The sequence below is a fragment of the Symphalangus syndactylus genome, chromosome 10 (genome assembly GCF_028878055.3).
Source record: "Symphalangus syndactylus isolate Jambi chromosome 10, NHGRI_mSymSyn1-v2.1_pri, whole genome shotgun sequence".
Taxonomy (NCBI): Eukaryota; Metazoa; Chordata; class Mammalia; order Primates; family Hylobatidae; genus Symphalangus; species Symphalangus syndactylus.
Window position 1 is genome coordinate 10,380,129 of NC_072432.2, and position 20,396 is coordinate 10,400,524.

General features: G+C 37.6%; 1 protein-coding gene across 5 annotated transcripts; it reads right to left on the reverse strand.

The window, feature by feature from the left end:
- Positions 1-1,024: 1,024 nt before the first annotated feature.
- Positions 1,025-15,715, reverse strand: LOC129491832 (aldo-keto reductase family 1 member C1). Of its 5 annotated transcripts, none has more exons than XM_055296395.2 (9): positions 15,449-15,715; positions 13,231-13,398; positions 12,266-12,382; positions 10,922-10,999; positions 10,294-10,416; positions 6,721-6,830; positions 6,282-6,447; positions 3,077-3,159; positions 1,025-1,291 (listed from the first exon to the last, which is right to left on the reverse strand). In XM_055296395.2, the coding sequence occupies exons 1-9, from the start codon at positions 15,530-15,532 to the stop codon at positions 1,249-1,251; spliced, it is 972 nt and encodes a 323-aa protein (XP_055152370.2). In that variant the 5' UTR covers positions 15,533-15,715; the 3' UTR covers positions 1,025-1,248. The 5 variants fall into 5 exon arrangements, with proteins under 5 accessions (XP_055152370.2, XP_055152371.2, XP_055152369.2 ...); XM_055296396.2 differs by having other exon boundaries at positions 1,025-1,317; positions 3,100-3,159; positions 15,449-15,594; XM_055296394.2 differs by having other exon boundaries at positions 6,721-6,826; positions 10,290-10,416; positions 15,449-15,594.
- Positions 15,716-20,396: the final 4,681 nt, after the last annotated feature.

Below are 20,396 nucleotides of genomic sequence, written 5' to 3' on the forward strand. Positions count from 1 at the left end.
GATCATTAAGACGTGAGATTATCCCAAGTTTTCAAAAGTGTTTTCTAAAACGAAAATCATGTCTTCATGATTAGCTGATTTGATTAGTTCCCCTGAAAATTATGTATAAGAATTAAATGCCTTTGTAAGAGTTGTTCTTAAAATTTACCAAAGTTTGAAACCAGTGTGCTGTTTTACATACCCTGTTTCCAGAAGACGTTTGAAGTCTTGGAACATTTGATTTATTAGATGTATTATCTCCCATTTTAATCTTGAGTGCAATACATAATGGCTTTGGGATATTTTTGTTTTATACTTGTAACTATGCCTTGTTTAAAGTATAAAACATTTGAAAGATTGAATATAACAAATGAATAGTATATTTTTACAGTCTAAGAATATTTTCTAAATATGAGGTATTCAGGGGAATGTGATTAGTCAATGATGTCTTTGATGCCCTGCCCCACCACAAACCCATAGGGTCAACGCTGTGACTGGGCACACATCAAAGATTCAGGCCTGACTCTCAGCTGTGCGGTTTGTTAAAACAATGTGGAAAGTTTCCTTTTATGAACTAGATATAATGATTTAAAAAAAGGGTGTTGATATGTTTTTCCAAGCAGAGATGTACTTGACTCTCTCCTATTTAATCTCCTCATACCTGACTTCTAATCACTTTCCCATATGGGTGCCCTCCCATTTCCCTAACCCACCCTCTCACAGGGATGACTCCTCCCAAGGCTCCAGAAACTCTGACCCTCGCACTGCTGGAGGGAGCCCATGAATTGCTGGTCAATATGGCTCACCTCTAGACTCCATGCTGCGTGTGGTTCTTCCTAGAAGAGCTAGAGAGGCACTGACTGATAAGTACCTGTCACCTGCCCCTTTCCCAGAGGGTGAAACTCCACCCACTCCCACTGCAGAAGTGAATCTTAAATGGTTGTTATCATCTTCCCATCCCGGCCCTAAACATATAGGCAAATCACAATTTGGGGGCACTAGTGTGTCAGAAGGAAAGAAAACATAGAAGTTATGGAGACCAAAGTAGGTGAAGAATCTTTAGGAGAGAGCATTTAATTTTTTCAAAATGAAAAAACAAAATTATTGTCTTTCCTTTCTGGCCAATGGGCTTAGCTGTAGCTTGCTGAAGTCGCCAAGCAGGAGAGATTTAACCAGAGGCAATGTGTCCAGTCACCAGCATAGAGACATCCTCTGTTTCACCATCCACATGCAGGGCCTTCTGGTAGACCTCATGCAATGCCCTCCATGTTAATATTCATCAGAAAATGGATAATTAGGGGGGCCAGCAAAACTGGAAAGAGAAAAAAAATGCATACTCTGAATGGCAATGACTCCATTACTAGCGGGTAGCACAGTGATTTCTAGGAAGCTGCCATTAGTTTAGATGTTACGAAGTTCCTTTTCTAACTGCTCTAGAATCTGTGTTTCTTACTTTAATGAACGTGACTTTATCATATCTGTATTTTCAAAATAAAGAATCATTTAATTCTATTCCCCTGTCTGGAACTTAACACATAAAACACACGAAGTGAAATGTTCAAACATATTTCTCTACATCTCTCAACAACAGATCTCACATCTGTCAACAGAGCAAAGAGATATTCTGACCTTTTCTATTTCAAATTCTCAGTAAAAATGAAACTCATTCTGCCTTACGTTGAAGTGGAATAAGCAAGACATATGCTCATCACTAACAAACAATTTTGAGTGTGATGATTATACTGGTAGCAATTATACTTAATTACTTTACATATTACTACCTGCCTATCATATGCAACACAGTTGGTTAGATTCAGAAATGTAAATTGTTGTTTTTGATATAGGGTCCAATATCCAAAGAGCTACAATGTATAAACCATTTTATGGGTAGAATTAACACAAAATATAAAGACACAGATAAATGACTGCTCACATGTACAATTACAACTTATTAATTAGGGAATTGAGCCTATCCTTTGTGATTACACCAAGATCAAACACTTGGAAGCTTGCAAGTGGTTTACTCCAGACCATATTTGAGTTCTGTGAAATAACACTAGTGATTGATTTTATGATCCCCAAAAACATTAATTGGTTGTAAAACTTTCTAATGCTTGCCACTTTTCCTTTTCTTTTTATCATCTCTATTTTCATTTTGTATTTTCCTCTAAATGAATAAAATACTACTAATAATATCCACCAAATTGTGGGTACCTATGATGTACCATTGTGCTTGTTTTTTCACCCATTATCTCATCATCTCTATTACTTGTTGAAATCCCTACTGCCAGCAGTTACATAACTTCTTTTTCCCTCATTATATGAATGACTTTCTACGAATCCTAGAACCTTAGAACATAGAGGAATAGTAAACGTCTGTTATTGGTTATAAATTATCACCAACAATGGTGCTTTTGCATCTAAACTCTGCATTTGATTTTAACACTTCTTCATTCTCTGCACTGAGATCTCCATATTGCAGAACACCAAGGCCAAGCGCTCCTATTTGCTCCACTAAGACAGACTTTCTGGAGGCAAATGCAGTGTTTGGCTCATGGACAAACACGCAAAGAAAGGCACAAAAAAGGTTTGAAATGATTAAAAATGCTAAATTGACAGGATCCAGCAAGCAATTCCATGTGAAGGAGGTGGGAATTGAACCTGGCCCACAGGATTGACGGAACTGCCTTTGATCTGGTAAGACATTGAGCAGGTTGGGAAGAACAAGATATAAGCACAGATTCGGAAACATCTAATGCGACCACATGGGCAATATCCACAGTGTGTACACTAGACAGTAGTACAAATGGCAGGCCTACATGGAAGGTGCAGATTCAGCAACGATCTTGGCTGCTCTGGAAAGTTCCCTGGAGTCACGAAGGCAGAGGCACAGGTTGACCCACGCTGAACCCGGGCCACTCTCCCTGCCAGAGAACAGAGCTCTGGAGTGAATCCAGGAGGAGACTTCCAGAAAGCTCCTGTCTCACCTCTGTCTCACATTGGCCTCTGTGCCCCTGGTGTGGAGTTCACTCTCAACACCCATCCTACATTCCTCCTCTGAAGATAAATTAGGACATCCATCACCAAAATTACTTACATATCAAGGGTCAAATATCGCACATTTCTGTTTAGGCCATCTATGGTTTTCATGTCCTCTGAAGTCAACTGGAATTCAAACACCTATCAAAGTAATAGAAAACTTTAATTATTTTTAGATTACATCATTGCCAGTTGGGAACAACCAAGTTCATCAGACAGTAGGGTGCAGAGACAATACTTAAAAGATTGATATTTTCCAAAATTTATGAAACACCTCTCTAAACACTCAAGTGGTCAATGAAAACCAGTCAAAAATAAGCAGAAATCCATTCCCAGATAAAATATTTTGAAACTGCACAACACTGCAGACAAAGAGAGTATCTCAAAAGAAGCTGAAGAAGAAACAGAGCTTACTCTGTGCCCACATGATAGGGTCATGTACCTAGAAGACCCACAAGAATCTAGAGGCAAATTTTTTAATGTCTAGCATAATTTAGTAGGTTTGATGAATAACATTGAATATCTATCTCTCCAATGAACAGGTATAATAGGAAAAATTAGTTTTCAACATTACTCAAGCCAATAATTGTCTAAATAGTAATGATTTCACATTCAAAAGGTGTGGGTACTCACTATGTAAATTTGGGAGACTCTAAATATCATAAAGATGTCACTTACTCTAATACATTAAATCAAATAAGTGTATAAATCCATAGGGAAACTGAAGGAGTGACACAGAAAATGAGAGAAAGAGAGTAAAAAATGACAGCAATGTAACACTTGATGAATCTAGGTAAGAAGATTTGTTGCATTATTCTTTTAATATTTCTATATATTAGAAAATCCACAAAACGAAAATGAAAAGTTATCAAAAACTATTAAAATTATCAGTAATTGCCGAGCGCGGTAGCTCATGCCTGTAATCCTAGCACTTTGGGAGGCCAACGCAGGAGGATTGCCTGAGTTCAGGAGTTAGAGAACAGCCTGGGCAACACAGTGAAACCCATCACTACTAAAATACAAAAAATTAGCTGGGCGTGGTGGCATGCGCCTGCAGTCCCAGCTACTTAGGAGTCAATGAGAGACTAAAACAATTACTTACTTGTGGAAGTTAATAAGATGATTCAAAATTTTAAATAACACATTAGTCAAGAATACCTAAGATATTATTAAATAAATGAAGAAGTTAGAAAAATATTTGTACCATACTGGAAGTGAAACTTACTTTTTAACATTATAGCACAGAAAAGTAAATAAGTTAACTGAAGATAGAAGAGAGGCCAGATAATTGTTCATGGACATTTCATATATGTTACAGTTAAAAAAATCAAGTTATGTGAGCAAATATGAACTTTTCAATAAATGGTGGGAAATTTTGCTAAACATTCAAAAATTAGATATGCATATTTGGATCCTTATTTCACATAATATTTAAAGAGTCAATCCCATTAGAATTAACCAAATTTATAAGGAAAGAATATTAACAATTTTGTAAGATAGCACAGTAAAATATTGTGATATTCCCAATATAGGATAAGACACAACACTCACCAACCACAAGAAAGAGGCATGAAAAATTAGTCTACATGAAGGATAGAAACTTCTGTTTGTGAAAACATAACCACAGAGAATATGACAACACAGGTAAAATTTGGGAGATGTTATTTCAAGAATACATTCAAGTCTCTAAAGAATTAATATCCAGAATAAATACACATATATGTATGGTTTCTAGTTAATCTAACATATATTATATAACTCATATGTCATATATCTCATATATCTATATATACTAGATGAATTAGAGAACATACACATATGTATAAATACTGATAATTTCTGCAGTCTTTCATAACATTTCCTTTTAGTTTTGTGGGTTTTCTAATGTCCAAAAATATTTTTAAAATAATTTAATGAATGCCATTACCTAGATTCATCAATTGTTTCATTATTGTCATTTTTTACTCTCTTATTCCCTGTATCACTATTTCAGAGTATCCTATGGATTTCTTCATTTATTTTACTTAATGTTTTAGCAAATAGTGACGTATATACATATACATGATATGTCATATATATGACATAGGTTTTAAAATATATATCATACATGATGTATATTTTATGTATCTATATGACTAATTAGAAAACATACATATATGTATGTATTCTGGATGTTAATTCTTTAGAGACTTGTAAGAATTCTTGAGAATATATGAAATAATATATCAATTTATGTATATTCATATTCATACATATAACTATTATTATTTCACATATATCATATAAATGATAGATTAATTAGGAACATGCCCTCTAACAATCACATGTCCCTGTATCCACTTGCTTGGTTATCTGAATTTCCACCTCCTTCCAATAAGAGGTGGTGTGTGTTTCCCCACCCCTTGACTTGCATTAGGTGATAGAATTTCCCAGAAGCAATGGTTGGCAGCTCTGAGCCTAGACCTGAAAAGGCTTTGCACATGTCCATTCACTATGTTGGGGTCGTGCCCTGTGCTGAGGTGAACCCTTGGCTGGATGGCTGGAGGATAAATAACTGCATGGGAGAGGGGGGCACTCACACAGATGCCCCAGGGACATCCTGAAGCAGAGCTGCCTCACTGCCCTGAGCACACATGAGTGCCCAGCCAGGAACAGAAGGACTGGACTGAGTTTAGGCTGAGCCCAGGCTGATTTTCTAACCATGGAATCTTGAGCTCAATAAATGCTTTTGCATTAAGCCTCTATGTTAAGTGGGTTTGTCTTATAACCTAAGGTATTGGTATAAATATGGTCTCCTACGCATAAATATAAAGACACACAACCACCTTGCCAAAAAAAAAAAAAAAAGGCAGAGTTAAACAAGCACTTTGCAAAGATAAAATTCTAAGAGAATAAATATAAGGAATTTATACTACACAAATATACAAGAAGAAAAATCCACCATGAGTTGGAGACTAAAAAATATCTAATCGAATACCTCATTATAGAAAATAAAGAAAAGGACATATCCCCAGCAGAGGGATATGGATATCACTGACTTAATGCTAACCCAAATCTCTAGTTCTGATCCCATCCTGTTTCTCTCCACCTCTGTTGCCTCTCCTGTGGTAGAGTAGAAGAAACCCTTATGATACACACAAAGAGTTCATGCATAGGAAATACAGGGAAATGGAGCTGGCCCAAGGCTGTCCTGAGAGCCTTACAAGAAGCACATGTGTGAAGGACACTGCAGGAGACCTGAAGCCCACACTCCCGCTCCTCACCTGCATGTTCTCTCTGATCCGCTGCTCATTGTAGCTCTTGGCCAGCACCACAACCCCACGCTGCAGCTGGTAGCGCAGGGCAATCAGGGCTGGGGTTCGCTTGTGCTTTTTTGCCAAGGCACAAAGGACTGGGTCCTCCAAGAGAACCGGGGAGTTCGGGTCCACCCTGGAAGGAAAGGCAGAAATGCTGAAGCCCAGAGGCTGGGGATACAGTTTGTTAGGCAGCTCCCTAAACAGACTAAGGCGTCCACTCTGCACCAGAGCTTCTCAAGTGAGGCCCCTGAACAGCAGCCTCAGCATCACCTGGGATCTTGTCAGAAATGCAAATTCTTCCCTCACCCCAAGTCAGCTGTGAGTGAACTCCAGGAAACAGCATGATCTGATTAAATTTTTTTTATCAAACCGATGTTTTAGGTAAACTTCCTGTATCTCTTATTACCATTTTTCTTCTCGATGGGATCCCAGAGCACTATAGGCAACCAGAACAATGTCTTTTGACTTGCAGAAATCCAGCAGTTTTCTCTGGTTGAAGTAAGGATGACATTCTACCTGCAGATGAGCAAGATGGAAAAGCATCAGATAATCCAAAAGTTACATTAATATTAAAATCACCAAAGTAAAAGAAGCTGAATAATGTAGAGCATTAAATTTGAACTGAGAATATTATTGTCAAGAAATGATCTTTTTCATAAAAATAAATTTTGTGCCCCCCTCTCCTAAGAAAATAGAAATGCTGGCCAGGCGCGGTGGCTCACGCTTGTAATCCCAGCACTTTGGGAGGCCGAGGCGGGCGGATCATGAGGTCAGGAGATCGAGACCACGATGAAACCTCGTCTCTACTAAAAATACAAAAAATTAGCCGGGTGTGGTGGCGGGCGCCTGTAGTCCCAGCTACTCGGAGAGGCTGAGGCAGAGAATGGCGTGAACCCGGGAGGCGGAGCTTGCAGTGAGCCGAGATTGTGCCACTGCACTCCAGCCTGGGAGACAGAGCGAGACTCCGTCTCAAAAAAAAAAAAACAAAAAAAGAAAATAGAAATGCTATTTCTGGGCATAAGCAACTCTAGGAACCCTATCCTGCTCTCAATAACTCTGACCACTAGAGGGAGACACGGCCAATTTCAGAGCTGGGATGAGGTAAGATTCTTTGAGCCTTGGGCATCAAATCATGCCAGAAATCAATAATTTGGTCAAAGACTCATGAGAGCAGGTCTAAAAGACAAAAGAACTAGTTTCCTAATTAATACCAAAAATGCATACATGTATATGTATGTTTTCTAATTTATCTGTTATATAATATATAGATCATATATGCCATCTGTGATATATATCTATACATAATAGATGAACTAGAAAATATACATATACACATAAATACTGATAATTTTCATAGTTTTTCATTACTTTCCCTTTTTGTATGATGGGTTTGTATGTTGATATCTCAAATGTCACCAGTGGGTTCCCTATGAAACAAGTGCTTTTGTCTTTTACACTTGCCCTCATGAGTCTTTGATCAAATTCTTCTTTCATCTATATAATATATGTGTGTATATATATATGTGTATATAATATATGTATATAATATATGTGTATATATAATATACATATATGTATATAATATATGTGTGTATACAGATACATATATATGTATATAATATATGTGTATATATACACATATATGTATATTAATGTGTATATATATATGTATATAATATATGTATATATATACACATATACATATATAATATATGTATATTATATATATGTGTGTATATATACACACATATAAAATATATGTATATATACACACATATATAATATATTATATATACACACATATATAATATATTATATATACACACATATATATAATATATGTATATATATATATGCTGAGTAGATGTGAGCATTAAAAAATAAGTAAAATAAATTAAAAATCATAACACAAAAATCCGTAAGTCTGTAGTAATTAGTGCGACAATGAGAAAAAGAACAATATTTGTCTACTCAGATGGTGGTCATTACAGTAATTACATTCACAATACATTGCTAATTGAAGGAAGAAGTTTACTTTTACCCTGACTTAGAGGAATAGTAGTTTATTATTTTTACTTGGTGAGAAATTATTTTTAGTTAATTGTCAGGTAAGAATAGTTAAACAAGTTGTTAAAATTGTAAATGATTATGTAAAAACCCCAAGGAAATAACGACTAAGAAATAACAAAGAACAAAACAGAAATGCAGTACAAAAAAGTTCAAATCACTGATGTATACTCAATCATATGTGAAAATTTGTCATGGGAATATGACTTCTTCTGTTGAGAATTATCCCCCAGCAGATTACTAATAATTGTTAAAGAGAAAACATGTGTTAAAAACAACAGATATGACCATCATTAGCTTAACCAAGTTTTTAAAACTACCTTCACCACTAGTGGGGCATTCTGTGATTGTATGCAGTCTAGTGTGGTGCAATTTGAAAAGCACAGCATGATAAAAACATTTTCTTGCCCCAAAGGTTTAAGCCAATGTAATAAAATACTCACATCTAACTTTTAATTTACAGAAACCTCCAACAACTGGGAAAAACAAGTTAACTGATATCAAAATACAACAATATAAAAACAATTGAATTCTGGTTAAAAAAGAAGAGCTACAAAGGATATTTTGGTTAAGCAATGAAAAATTCAAATATGGACTGGATACTAAATGACATGAAGGCACTATAGATGATGTTCTTAGATACAGTAATGACACTGGAACTGGGAGAATATCTTCAGTCCTGTGACATGCTTTGAGAGGTCTCTAGGGGTCAATTGTCATCTTTACAATTTACCTTGAAGAGGTTCTAGAAACATTATATGTATTTATGCAGATATACACCATATAACATTGCAAAATGTTAATAATTTTGAATATAAATGGTAACATGGGTCTCCAGTATTATTTTTATCAAATTGTTGGAGAGTTTGGAAGTTGCCATATTAAAAAATTGGGGAACTACTAGTATTAAAACCACATTAATTTCTCAGTGCTTTTATTAAGTTATCACAGCACCATATCGTTATACCAAATTCACTAATTTTATACACTATGTATTTCCACTGTTGATCTTTACTCATTGACTCTAAGTTTTTAAAATAAAATAAAACAAAAAAATGTAAGTTACTGGGAAAGGTGTGGTGATTTTAATGCTGAAATATGTGTAACATTTGGGGGCAGTCAATTTGATCAAGGAGGCCTGCAATCACCAGTCAGGCTCAAGGAAAAGATGGAATTCTATCTAGGCTATGAAAGAAACACACAGAGAATAGATGTGTTTAAGCAGCTGATTGCATGACAGACTCCAAAGAAGAGCAGCCGACTAGGAGCGGGGGCAGTCATAGGTCAGCTCCATGTTCTGCTGAACCTTCCTCAGTGTAGATTTCATCCACTGTGAACAGATATCTCCATAAACAGGTCATTTTCTCTTTCTACCACGGATGACCTTCATTGTCTGCAGATAATTTTTACTGCATCTGTGCCCTTGGTCAAGAAGGGTGAAAGCAGAGATACCAAGAGGCACTGAGACATCTGAAACCCATGTAAATATCTAGTATTCCTCTTCTCTTGCTCTCACTGTCTCCTTATGTACTGCTCATTCCATCTCTTCATGGCTTCATATCTATGCACAGTTCCCTCCAAATCACCTTCACCCATCCACTCTCTGGTCATCTTTCATAGCTTAGGGGTAAGTCCACCTTTCCCTGAGTCTAATTGACAATCCTTGGAATCCTTGATCGAATTGACCTCCCATAAATGTAACACAATTCAGCATCAAAGTTACAACATCTTTTCTAAGACTTTTCTAAGCAGGGTACAAGTAAGAGCCCTCCATGCCCTTCTAGGAAGAGACTTTGCTCTCTAGAATCTTCTCTTTTACAATGATAAGTGGGACTAAATGAATGGATACTTGGCAATAGGACAGAAAGAGGGGCATGAAGAACAGAAAGGAGAGGAGGCTGAAGGCACTCACCTGGTTGCAGACAGGCTTGTACTTGAGCCCTGGCTTGTTGAGGATCATCTCCAGCAGCCTGCGGTTGAAGTTGGACACCCCGATGGACTTGGCCAATCCTGCATCCTTACACTTCTCCATGGCCTGGGAAAAAGGAATTGTGAGGTGTCATTTGTGTAGTCGACTGAAGAGCAAGATAAATGTAACATAGAACTGTTACACCTACCTAACTCTGTGAGGTAGGTGATGCAATGCTCCAGAGAATGATATGTGAAAGCAACAACTGTCAAGATATGACAATCAAACTAGCTAGCTGTGCTTCTTAAAAGGGAGAAAATAAAATAGAAAAATTGGGGAAGAAGATAGTGATTGCAAGAGTAAGAATTTGTTTCCTCCTTAGGAAAATGGAGAGATTAATGCACAGGCAAGGAAAGAAATCCCAGTCCTCCTTACCCCCAATTCTCCTCCTCCACTTCTCTCTTTTGTATGCCTGTCATTTCTTTTTCCTCACTGCTCACAAAAACTACCTTTGTAAAGCTCCTAAGTTTTTGATCCAATGGTGCATTTTCCATTCTTGTGCTTGGAAGATGGGAAACAGATGTATCCTGTCTCATCTTTCTTATCTGTTCTCTCACCTCCAAACACTCACCTCCCATGTGGCACAGAGGTCCACTGTGTCAAACAGTACTTTTCCATTTTCATCTTTTGGGATCACCTCCTCACCTGGCTGAAGTAGAAGCAGTCAGTTTAGAGATGTCACAAGTCAATTTCTCCACACATAGCCATGCTCTGAGGTACATTTAATGACACTAATCCTCCATGAGGTAGGTGATGCAATGCTCCAGAGAATGATATGTACAAAGTGTACTACATATGAAGGTATAAGGAATGTCTTCAGGAGATAGGCTTCCTCTAATCTCTTACAACTATTGTATGTATAAATAAATACCATCTTTCTGGTTACTAATGGAGTGCCATCATTGACTTTCATTGACTTTCTTCTGCTCCTATAATTTTCTCTGTGGCAATACCTCTCTTCAACTGCAAAAGACCTTGATATCCAGGTATAATGGATTGTACTTTTGACCCAGGTGCTACTATCAGAGTTGTTTATCTCCCTGAACATGTGATCTTCCATGAACAGGACCATGAAGCAATCATGAAGTCAATGGAGGTGTTTTCAAGGCTAGTTTGGAAATTAGGAGATGCACAAGAGCTCACAGTAATGAACATGGGCCTTAAAGTGCTCCAAAGCCATAAATGCCACCAATGAAAAAGGTTGGAACAAATATTTAAAAAGCCTTTTGTAATAAAGCAGGGATAAGGATGGAGAAAGGATATATTTTTAGAGTTTTTATCAAATTCTTAATGTAGCCATGGCTTGGATTTCCCATTATCATATCTAATACACCCTTTTGCATTAACTAGCCTGACTAGTTTTCAGTACCTTAAGGCAAAAGTTATGAATGACACAAGAATTCATGGCTAAGCAAAAATAAAAACTCTAGTGTGAAAAGAGAGGAAGCAGAAGCAACAAGGTTTCCCCTGAAGGTTTGTAGTTTAAGACACTCCCGGACTGAGTTCTCCCACCTTGAAAAGAGGCAAGAAGATGGAAACTCATTGTGCATCCTATGTGCAGCAGCTTTTCTGGACACCACAGCTTCATGAAACTCTGTGTCTGTGAACATCCCAAGAGGTGAAATCAGGAGTCATAACTAAGACCTTGTGCCTTCAAGGAGATGATTGTCATTTCCTCAAGTTTTTGAGGCAGAGGCTTTGAGGATTCTGCACTCTCTTTTCTTGTAGACATGAATCACGAAGTACGGATTCAAAATGTATTCCATAGAAAGGAATTAGGAGTTAGGTTTGGGGCTCTTCTTCCATGTTATAATCCCTATGTCGTCCTAAGAAAATGTTTAGTTCAAATATCCATGAAAACAATATTTATGCTGACAACAAAAGTGAAATTAATTTGATCACACAAGCTGCCTACCTTTACAGACACTGGAAAATGTATAAGATAGAGGTCAACATAGTCCAACTGAAGATTTTTCAGTGACCTTTCCAAGGCTGGTCGGACCAACTCTGGTCGATGGGAATTGCTCCAAAGCTGCAGAGGTTTGAGAAAGGAAGTTGTGTAATGAAAACTTGAGCCAATTTTACTAGTTTGCTCCACCTAATATTTAGACATTTTCTACTACTTCAAAACTAATGAGCACAGGCAAAATTATTCTCTCTCTTCTTGTGATGCCTTTTGTTCTGCCATATCCTGATGAACTTTATAATATGTTGGATATATAGTTAGTACATATATTGAATGAAAGAGTGAAATTACCCAAAAGGTAAAAGTTGTTATCAAATCATAAGCATACCCATTATCTGAATTATCTTTGGTAAGTTTTACAACTCATGTTAGTGGTGTAATTATTTCATCTATTCAGCCCAATGGGCAAGACTAAGTATCTTTGTGGTTTAGAAACTGAGGAGGCAAACACAGTTTTTAATATGTTAACCTGGGCTGGATGCAATTTAAAACAATGTAGGCATCATTGTTTTATACTCACAGAGCTCTCTTATATTGCTTTCTCTCTCTCTATGATCAACATAATAATGGAAACTGACAATCATAACAAGTGTAAGAAACTCACCCAGGAGGTAAGAAATAATATAATATGATTAAGATTATCTCTCATTCTATAGTCTGTGTTAAACCATATTGATCTGTGCTGAGCTCAAAAAGTAAAGGCACTTTGAAGTCATGATTTGGAACACTGCAAAGATGAGAAAGCTATCTTCACTTCCTGCCTTTGATAATTAGTTTTAATACATGAGTAAGTGTGAAAAAATTGAAATGAATAAGCACAATTCACCCTCAACTATGGATCCAGTCATAGAATTGCCACCTCCACACAGTCACAATAAATACACGTGCACACAAGCTCATTATAGGCACAGTACCTTTGAAGTGTAGAATATGTCTTCTCTCTTCACACTGCCATCTGCAATCTTGCTTCGGATGGCCAGTCCAACCTGCTCCTCATTATTGTAAACATGTGCAGAATCAATATGGCGGAAGCCGGCTTCTATTGCCAATTTGACGGCCTCTAGAGCTTTACTTTTAGGAACCTGGGGAAGCAACCAAACGTAATATTTTCTGACTAATGTGCCTGAGAGTTAGTTCAGGCACAAGCAGCGACGTTCACAAAAATCAGCTTTTCCTACTTTCTTGGATGAGCTCTGTATGTAGAAGCATAAGCCCATCCGAGTCTGCCTAGGTCTTTCCCACTTAGTAATAAGGGTTGGGCAAAGCAGGAACTTCTGCAGTCCCAGAAAAATCACTGCTTGACCACTAGCTTGGAAGTGTCCCCAAAACAATTTCACGTTCAGTGATTTTTTGGAAAAATTAACAGGATGCAACATATAGTTATAGACATAATCTTAATTATTTTTAGTATGGTGAAATTAACACCAGGAAATAGCCACATGGAAGGAATTATGAAGGAACACAGTGTAAGCTCCTGTGATTCCTCTCCCACCGTGTTGCACAGAACACACTGACTTTACCAGCATCATATTTTGTCAACGTATGTGAACTGTTGTCTACAAGAGATGCTCTCTACATACTCCATTACTAAGATTTTGCCTGGGACTGGATACATTGACTCACTCTGCCTGGCAGACACAAAACTTCCAGTCTCCAAAAGGAAAGCAGGTGCACAGAAACCCCGCAAACGGTTACGTAGAGCCACCATTCTTATCAGCTAGGAAATAGGGAGAAACCCGCTTTCTCAGATACCAGCAGGTTTATATTGGAAATAGGTATATCTATGGATAGCAGTCTATTATGTTAGATCTTTTCTACCCAGCCTTTGGCCATTCTGTCTGCATAACAGAACCAAATACTAGGAGTGAAGATGTATACTCTAAGGATATTGATTTGTATAAGAAATAGACTGCAGGGAGTAAGTGATTAGCAAAATGGGGTTCAGCTCCATAAATTCAAGGCAACTCTTTTAGGAAACATATGATTGCAGTGAAATTTACAATTATTGACTTACGTAACAAATTTGGATACAGATTTGAAAGTATATCTTTTAAATGACAAAAACAGAAACAAAGCAAACTGTTTGCCCATCTTGAAAGTATTTCAGAGGCTTTCTTTCTCCCATGGAATTACAAGGAACTAGGTACTGGGTCTCACAGCCCACTCCTCATACCATCCTTGATCTTCTCTTCGCTGTGCGAGCAATCAAAGGCTTACCAAAGCCGAAGCTTCAGTGGTGTCCTCATCTTTACTTCCTCTCCATGAAAATTTATATTACAAAGGAAACCACTCCTGTCAATGGTCTTCAAAATGTCCCTTTGTAACTCCTTATATCTTATAGATGAGAAATGTGAGACTCAAATTTTATGTAACTAGTCCCTATTCACATACATTGTATTCCCAAGACAGTCTTGAGATACAAGTTTTCTTCCAGTGTAGAAATAGCTAAATCTAGAAAATAAAATATATTCCATTAATTTTCTTGTCAAAGAAAAAGAAATTTTTCTGTTACAATATTTTGATACAGATCTCACCCATATTAACAAAGACAAAGAATTTAAATTTTCCTTGTTTGGTTCTAGTTTTTTTTTTTTTCTTAAAATGAGGATATTGTATTATTTCAGGTAATTTTCCCAGAGGTGCAAATAGTACATGGGAAATTCCCTTTAGTCCAGGTCTAGTATTACAGTGTGGTGCTCAAGGCCGCCCATCAGAACAGTGATACTCTCGCAACAGATTTCATGCACCACGTCCCCACTAACTTTTGACATAAACTTTCCTCTGAATTGTGTCTTCTTGGAAGAAGTAAATATCTGTTCAACTATACAAAGAAACAGAGCAACCACTCCCATTGCAATCAATCTTCAAGAGAGGGAGCAGGCAGGCCGTATTCTTTCTGCTGAGTTTTATAGACTCTGACAAGCTGTGAAATAAACATCAACAAAAGACAAAACAGTGCCCCAAATAAGCAGTAGATGACCCTGTGACAAGACGGCATTGCAGAACAAAGACTGACATTTAAAGGGGAGTCATGCAGAGTAACACAGGAACACAAGCCTGACAACCCGGTCAGCTTCCACTTACTCTAGCTTTGCTCCTTTCAACTCTCAACACTATAAACATTATTGTTACCTCTGGAGGCGCATAGGTGCCAAATCCCAGGACAGGCATGAAGTGACCATCATTCAGCTTCACACACTGGTATTTCGAATCCATTTCTGTCACTGGCCTGGCTGGCAAATGTTTCTCTCTTCCTCTCTCACAGGCTGTAAGAGCAATGAGCTGGCAATGCCTCTGAGCACACTGTCTGCTGGCTAACCAATGGCATGTGAGAGGAGGGACAGAGGCAGTCTTACACAGGCTGTGATAAAAATTAAATCCAGTTCAACCATTTCTTATCTAAGAAAATTCATAAGTAAATTATTATGTAGTCATGATACACTCATTAATTTCTCTCTGAAGTATTTTTGCTATTCCAAATCTCTGTATATGAGACATAAATTATTCAAAGAGATTGTAGAACAAATTGTGACTTTACATAAGACTATAGAAACCTCTAGCTACACAGCTCTTTTTTGTTTGTGCCATGATGATGTTCCTACTGTATCTTGCAGCATTTGAAATGACTAATTTTCATTTTTCTCTCTCTCACACACACAATTTAAAGGAATAACTAATGAGCATTTCTTTAAAATATTGCCCTCAATTAAAAATTAAAGTTAAAATTTTAAAATGCGTTACTTTTTTATCAGCAAATCTATTGTTTCTTTCTTACTAGCCTTGTAAGAGAATCATCCCTTCCTGATCAAGGTGCAGTCCTGATAAAGTTGTAATCCTGATGTGAGTGTAAATAAAAAAGAAAATATGACGTGGTTTTATTGGAGGATTTCTTATTAACAGCTTTTGGACTTTGGGTATAATTTGTAACATGCAAACAGTGCCTTATTTGTCTTTTCCAGCCAGTTTTATAAGTTACTACCAAAAAGTAACAAGCCAAAAACCTGATAACTATTAGATATACTTTATAATATTGTTAAACATTATTCATAAAGAAAAACTGGTAACTAATGACATATAAACTGGTGAATAATCCTCTCATGGGATAATTTTTACTTTCTTCTCCCTTTGGAGGTCAGGTTTAAACATGATTGTAATTTGCATGATCCATGATTCACATCTTGGAGCAGTCACAACTTGCAGTGCCCTGATTGCTTCTATTTGCTTTTTCATAAAACAAACAGAAATTGAAAAATAGGTAAATTGCTATACATTGACATAAATGTAATATTATAAAGATATTGAAATTTTTCACAGAGTGTAATTTCAACAAGATGGTGGATTATAAGACTCCCATATGACTCATGGAAACATCAGGAAATACCGAAAATTGACTGAAATAAACTTATTTATTTATGGAGTGGCTCAGTAGAGATTCAGGGTGACTATACACATACAGATGTTATAGGCAAAAGGCTAGAGGAAGAGACATGCAATAGTCTGTCTAAGCCATTGAGGAGAAACTGGGATGCGAAATTTTGTAATAGTAAGCAATTCAAAGCCGTTGGTTATTTGCGGAAAAATAAAAAGGCAAACACAGTCCACGTAGGTGCATATTCAGAAACAAACTAAGAAGGACTTGAGGATTTATGTAGGGCTGATGCCTTGACTGAGAACCTGCCACACATATAAGTTAATGACTGTCATGACATAGAACAAATCTATATAAAGTAAAAAAGATGTTTATTTTTTCAAATGCCCAGTTAAATAAAATAACAAGGCATACAGGCCAGGCACAGTGGCTCACATCTGTAATCCCAGCACTTTGGGAGGCCGAGGTGGGCAGATCACGAGGTTAGGAGATGGGAACCATCCTGGCCAACATGGTGAAACCCTGTCTCTACTAAAATCCAAAAAAAAAAATAGCCGGATGTGGTGGTGAGCACCTGTAGTCCCAGCTTCTCGGTAGGCTAAAGCTGGGGAATCACTTGAACCCAGGAGGCAGAGGTTGCAGTGAGCCGAGTTGGCACCACTGCACTGCATTCTGGTGACAGAGCAAGACTCCAGCTCAAAAAAATAAAATAAAATGACAAGGCATACAAAGAAACAAGAAATCACAGTCCATTATGAGGAAGAAATAAATCAGTAGAAATCATTCCTGAAGAATCACAGGCATTAGAATTAGTAGAGAAGCATTTAAACAGCTGTCTTAAATATGCTAAAATTGCTAATGAAAAATATGGATTAAGAACTACAGAAAATCTGAAAAAATAAGAAAATCACAATATAGTAGTAATACAGAAATTATAAAAAGAAAAGGAAACAAATTGGAGCTAAAAAATATACCTGAATGAAAAACTCACCAGAGGGTGTTTCAATAGCAAATTTGAGCAGGATGAAGATATAATCAATACACATAGGGATAGCACACTTGAAATTCCTGAGTCTAAGGACACGAAACAAGAATAAAGAAATGTGAACAGGTCCTAAGGGACTTATGGGGCACCTTCAAGCCAACCAGTATGATAGTATGGGATTCCCAGAAGGGGAAGTGCAAACCCAAGGTGGTAGAGAGATTATTTGGAGAATAAAATCATCAAAATTTTTCAAATTGGTTAAAGACAAGAACCTACAAATTCAAGTAACTTAAAGAACTGCATATAGCATAAACTCAGAGAGACTCAGACCTATATGTGTTATCATCCAACTCTAAAAGCCAGACAAAGAGATAATCTTTAAATAACAAGAGATTTTTGGGAAGCCGAGGTGGGTGGCTCACCTGAGGTCAGGAGTTTGAGACCAGCCTGGCTAACATGGTGAAACCCTATTTCTACTAAAAATAGAAAAAATTAGCTGGGCATGGGGGTGCACACCTGTAATTCCAGCTACTCGGGAGGCTAAGCCAGGAAAATAGCTTGAACCTGGGGGGCGGAGGTTGCAGTGAGTTGGGATTGCACCATCGCACTCCAGCTTGGGCAACAAAAGCAAAACTCCATCTAAAACAACAACAACAAAAATAAAAAGTACGAAGAGAAACATGACTCATGGGGTACAAGGGATCCTGGGCAAGGTGATCCACAGACTTCTTATGAGAGTCTTTGGAGGATATAGTAGGTGATATATTTAATGTGATCAATAAAAAAAATTTACCAAATAATTCCATATTTGGCAAAAAAATTATTTCAGCCTATTTTTTTTTCAGAGTTTTGCTCTGTCACCAGGCTGGAGTGCAGTGGTACATCTCAGCTCACTGCAATCTCTTTCTCCCGGTTCAAGCAATTCTCCTACCTCAGCCTCCTGAGTAGCTGGGACTATAGGCATGCACAACCACGCCCAGCTAATTTTGGGATTTTTAGTAGAGACAGGGTTTCACCATGGTAGCCAGGGTGGTCTCAATCTCTTGACCTCATGATCCACACACATCAGCCTCCCAGTGTGCTGGGATTACAGGCATTAGCCACCGCACCCGGCCAAATTATTTCTTAAAAATTAGAAAGTTATTAAGACTATGTGATGCAAAAGCTGCAGGAGTTCATTGCCATTAGAACTGCTCTACAAGAAATGCTAAAGAGAGTAATTCACTTTGAAATGAAAGAATTTTAGACAGCAGCATGAGGTCATATAGAGGTATAAAAACCTCTCGTAAAGGTAGGTGTAGGAAAAATGTGGAAACATGTATTTGTGAAATTTGCTTTTTACGCTTATTTTCTTCAAGATTTACATTACAAATGTGTACAAATAAGAATACATTTCTGTTAACAGGTACACCATGTATAAATTTGTAATTAGTGACATCAACAATGTGAAGCGGAAACGTACCTGTGGAAAAGAAGAGTTTTTGTATGGAATCAAAGTTAAATTCACATTGATTTCAAAGTGGATGGTATAACTATAGGATGCAGTATGTCATTTCAATGGTAACTACAAAGAAAATAATTACAGATTATGCACAAGAGAAATTAAAAAGAGAATACAAATTTCAGCAAGAAAATCATAGAAACCCCAAAATATTGTTAGTTGAGGGTATAAAGGACAAAAAGCTAAAGACATAAACTTCAGGTCTTACATACAAAATCCAATCAGTTTATCTCAAGAGTCTCTAAAGCCTTATCAGGTTTAGAATCAACTTAAATGTCTAAAATGCAAAGATTTACCTGAGATCCAAGACAAATTTCTACCAGCTGTGAGCCTGTAAAATCAAAAACAAGTTATTTCCTTCCAAATTACAATGGTTTTATAGGCAGTGGTTGAACAATCTCATTTCAAAAGGGAAATGTCAGCTTAAAGAGAAGAGGAAGAGGCTTCATGCAAGTCATAAAGCCGACAGGGCAGAAATTACATCTTAAAGCTGCAAAATCATCTTCCTTGACTCTATATTCTTCATTCTGGGGACAGGGGTAGGCTTCTGGGGCTTTGGGAAGCACTGTACCTGCGGCTTTGCAGGGTGAAGCCCACATGGCTGCTCTCACAGCTTGGAGTTTAATGCCCATGGCTTTTCCAGGCTGAAGTTGCAAGCGGCTGGTAGATTTATAATTCTGGAATTTTGAGGGGTGAGGTCTTTCTCCCACAGCTTCGCTACACAGTGCACCCATGGGGACCCTCTGCAGAGCTCCACCCACATATTATAGCTCAACATTGCCTAAATAAAAGCTCGATGTTGGGGCTCCAGCCCCGGAACAGGATTCTTTCTGGGCATCCAGGATTCCTGACACATTGTCTGAAATCTAGGTGGCAAATGCCAAGCCTCAACCACTCTTACACTCCAGAGGGCTCAGGCTCAAAGTTCCCCTCTTCTATTTGTCACTCTCCACTCATCATTTCCTCCAGTGACCAAGTGTGTGTCGTGCACCTTGCCCAGGCTCAAGGGGTACCTTGTACACAGGGGCTTCTGCCTGACTAGTGTGGGTCGTGGAGTCGACAAGAACTAAAACTTTCCACAGCTTGTTTACAATCTGGTGGAAAGAAACTGATCTCAGGAGACCACAGGAATTCTCAGTCCTATAGGTGAGGGAGAGGGAGAGGAACATGAGGAAAGGGAGATGAGAAGAGGGAGAAAAGCAGATGGAAGATGGAAGACCGGGGA

Bases quoted from the DNA above. Each gene is read 5' to 3' on its own strand.
- LOC129491832 (XM_055296396.2), bottom strand. From the start codon at position 15,532: ATGGATTCGAAATACCAGTGTGTGAAGCTGAATGATGGTCACTTCATG. The intron at 10,417-10,921 runs GTGAGTGTTTGG...CCTTTTTCCCAG, and splicing joins ACCTCTGTGCCACATGGGAG to GCCATGGAGAAGTGTAAGGA. The intron at 1,318-3,099 runs GTGCGATATTTG...ATTGCCATTCAG, and splicing joins TAGATGGCCTAAACAGAAAT to AGTATGCATTTTTTTTCTCT.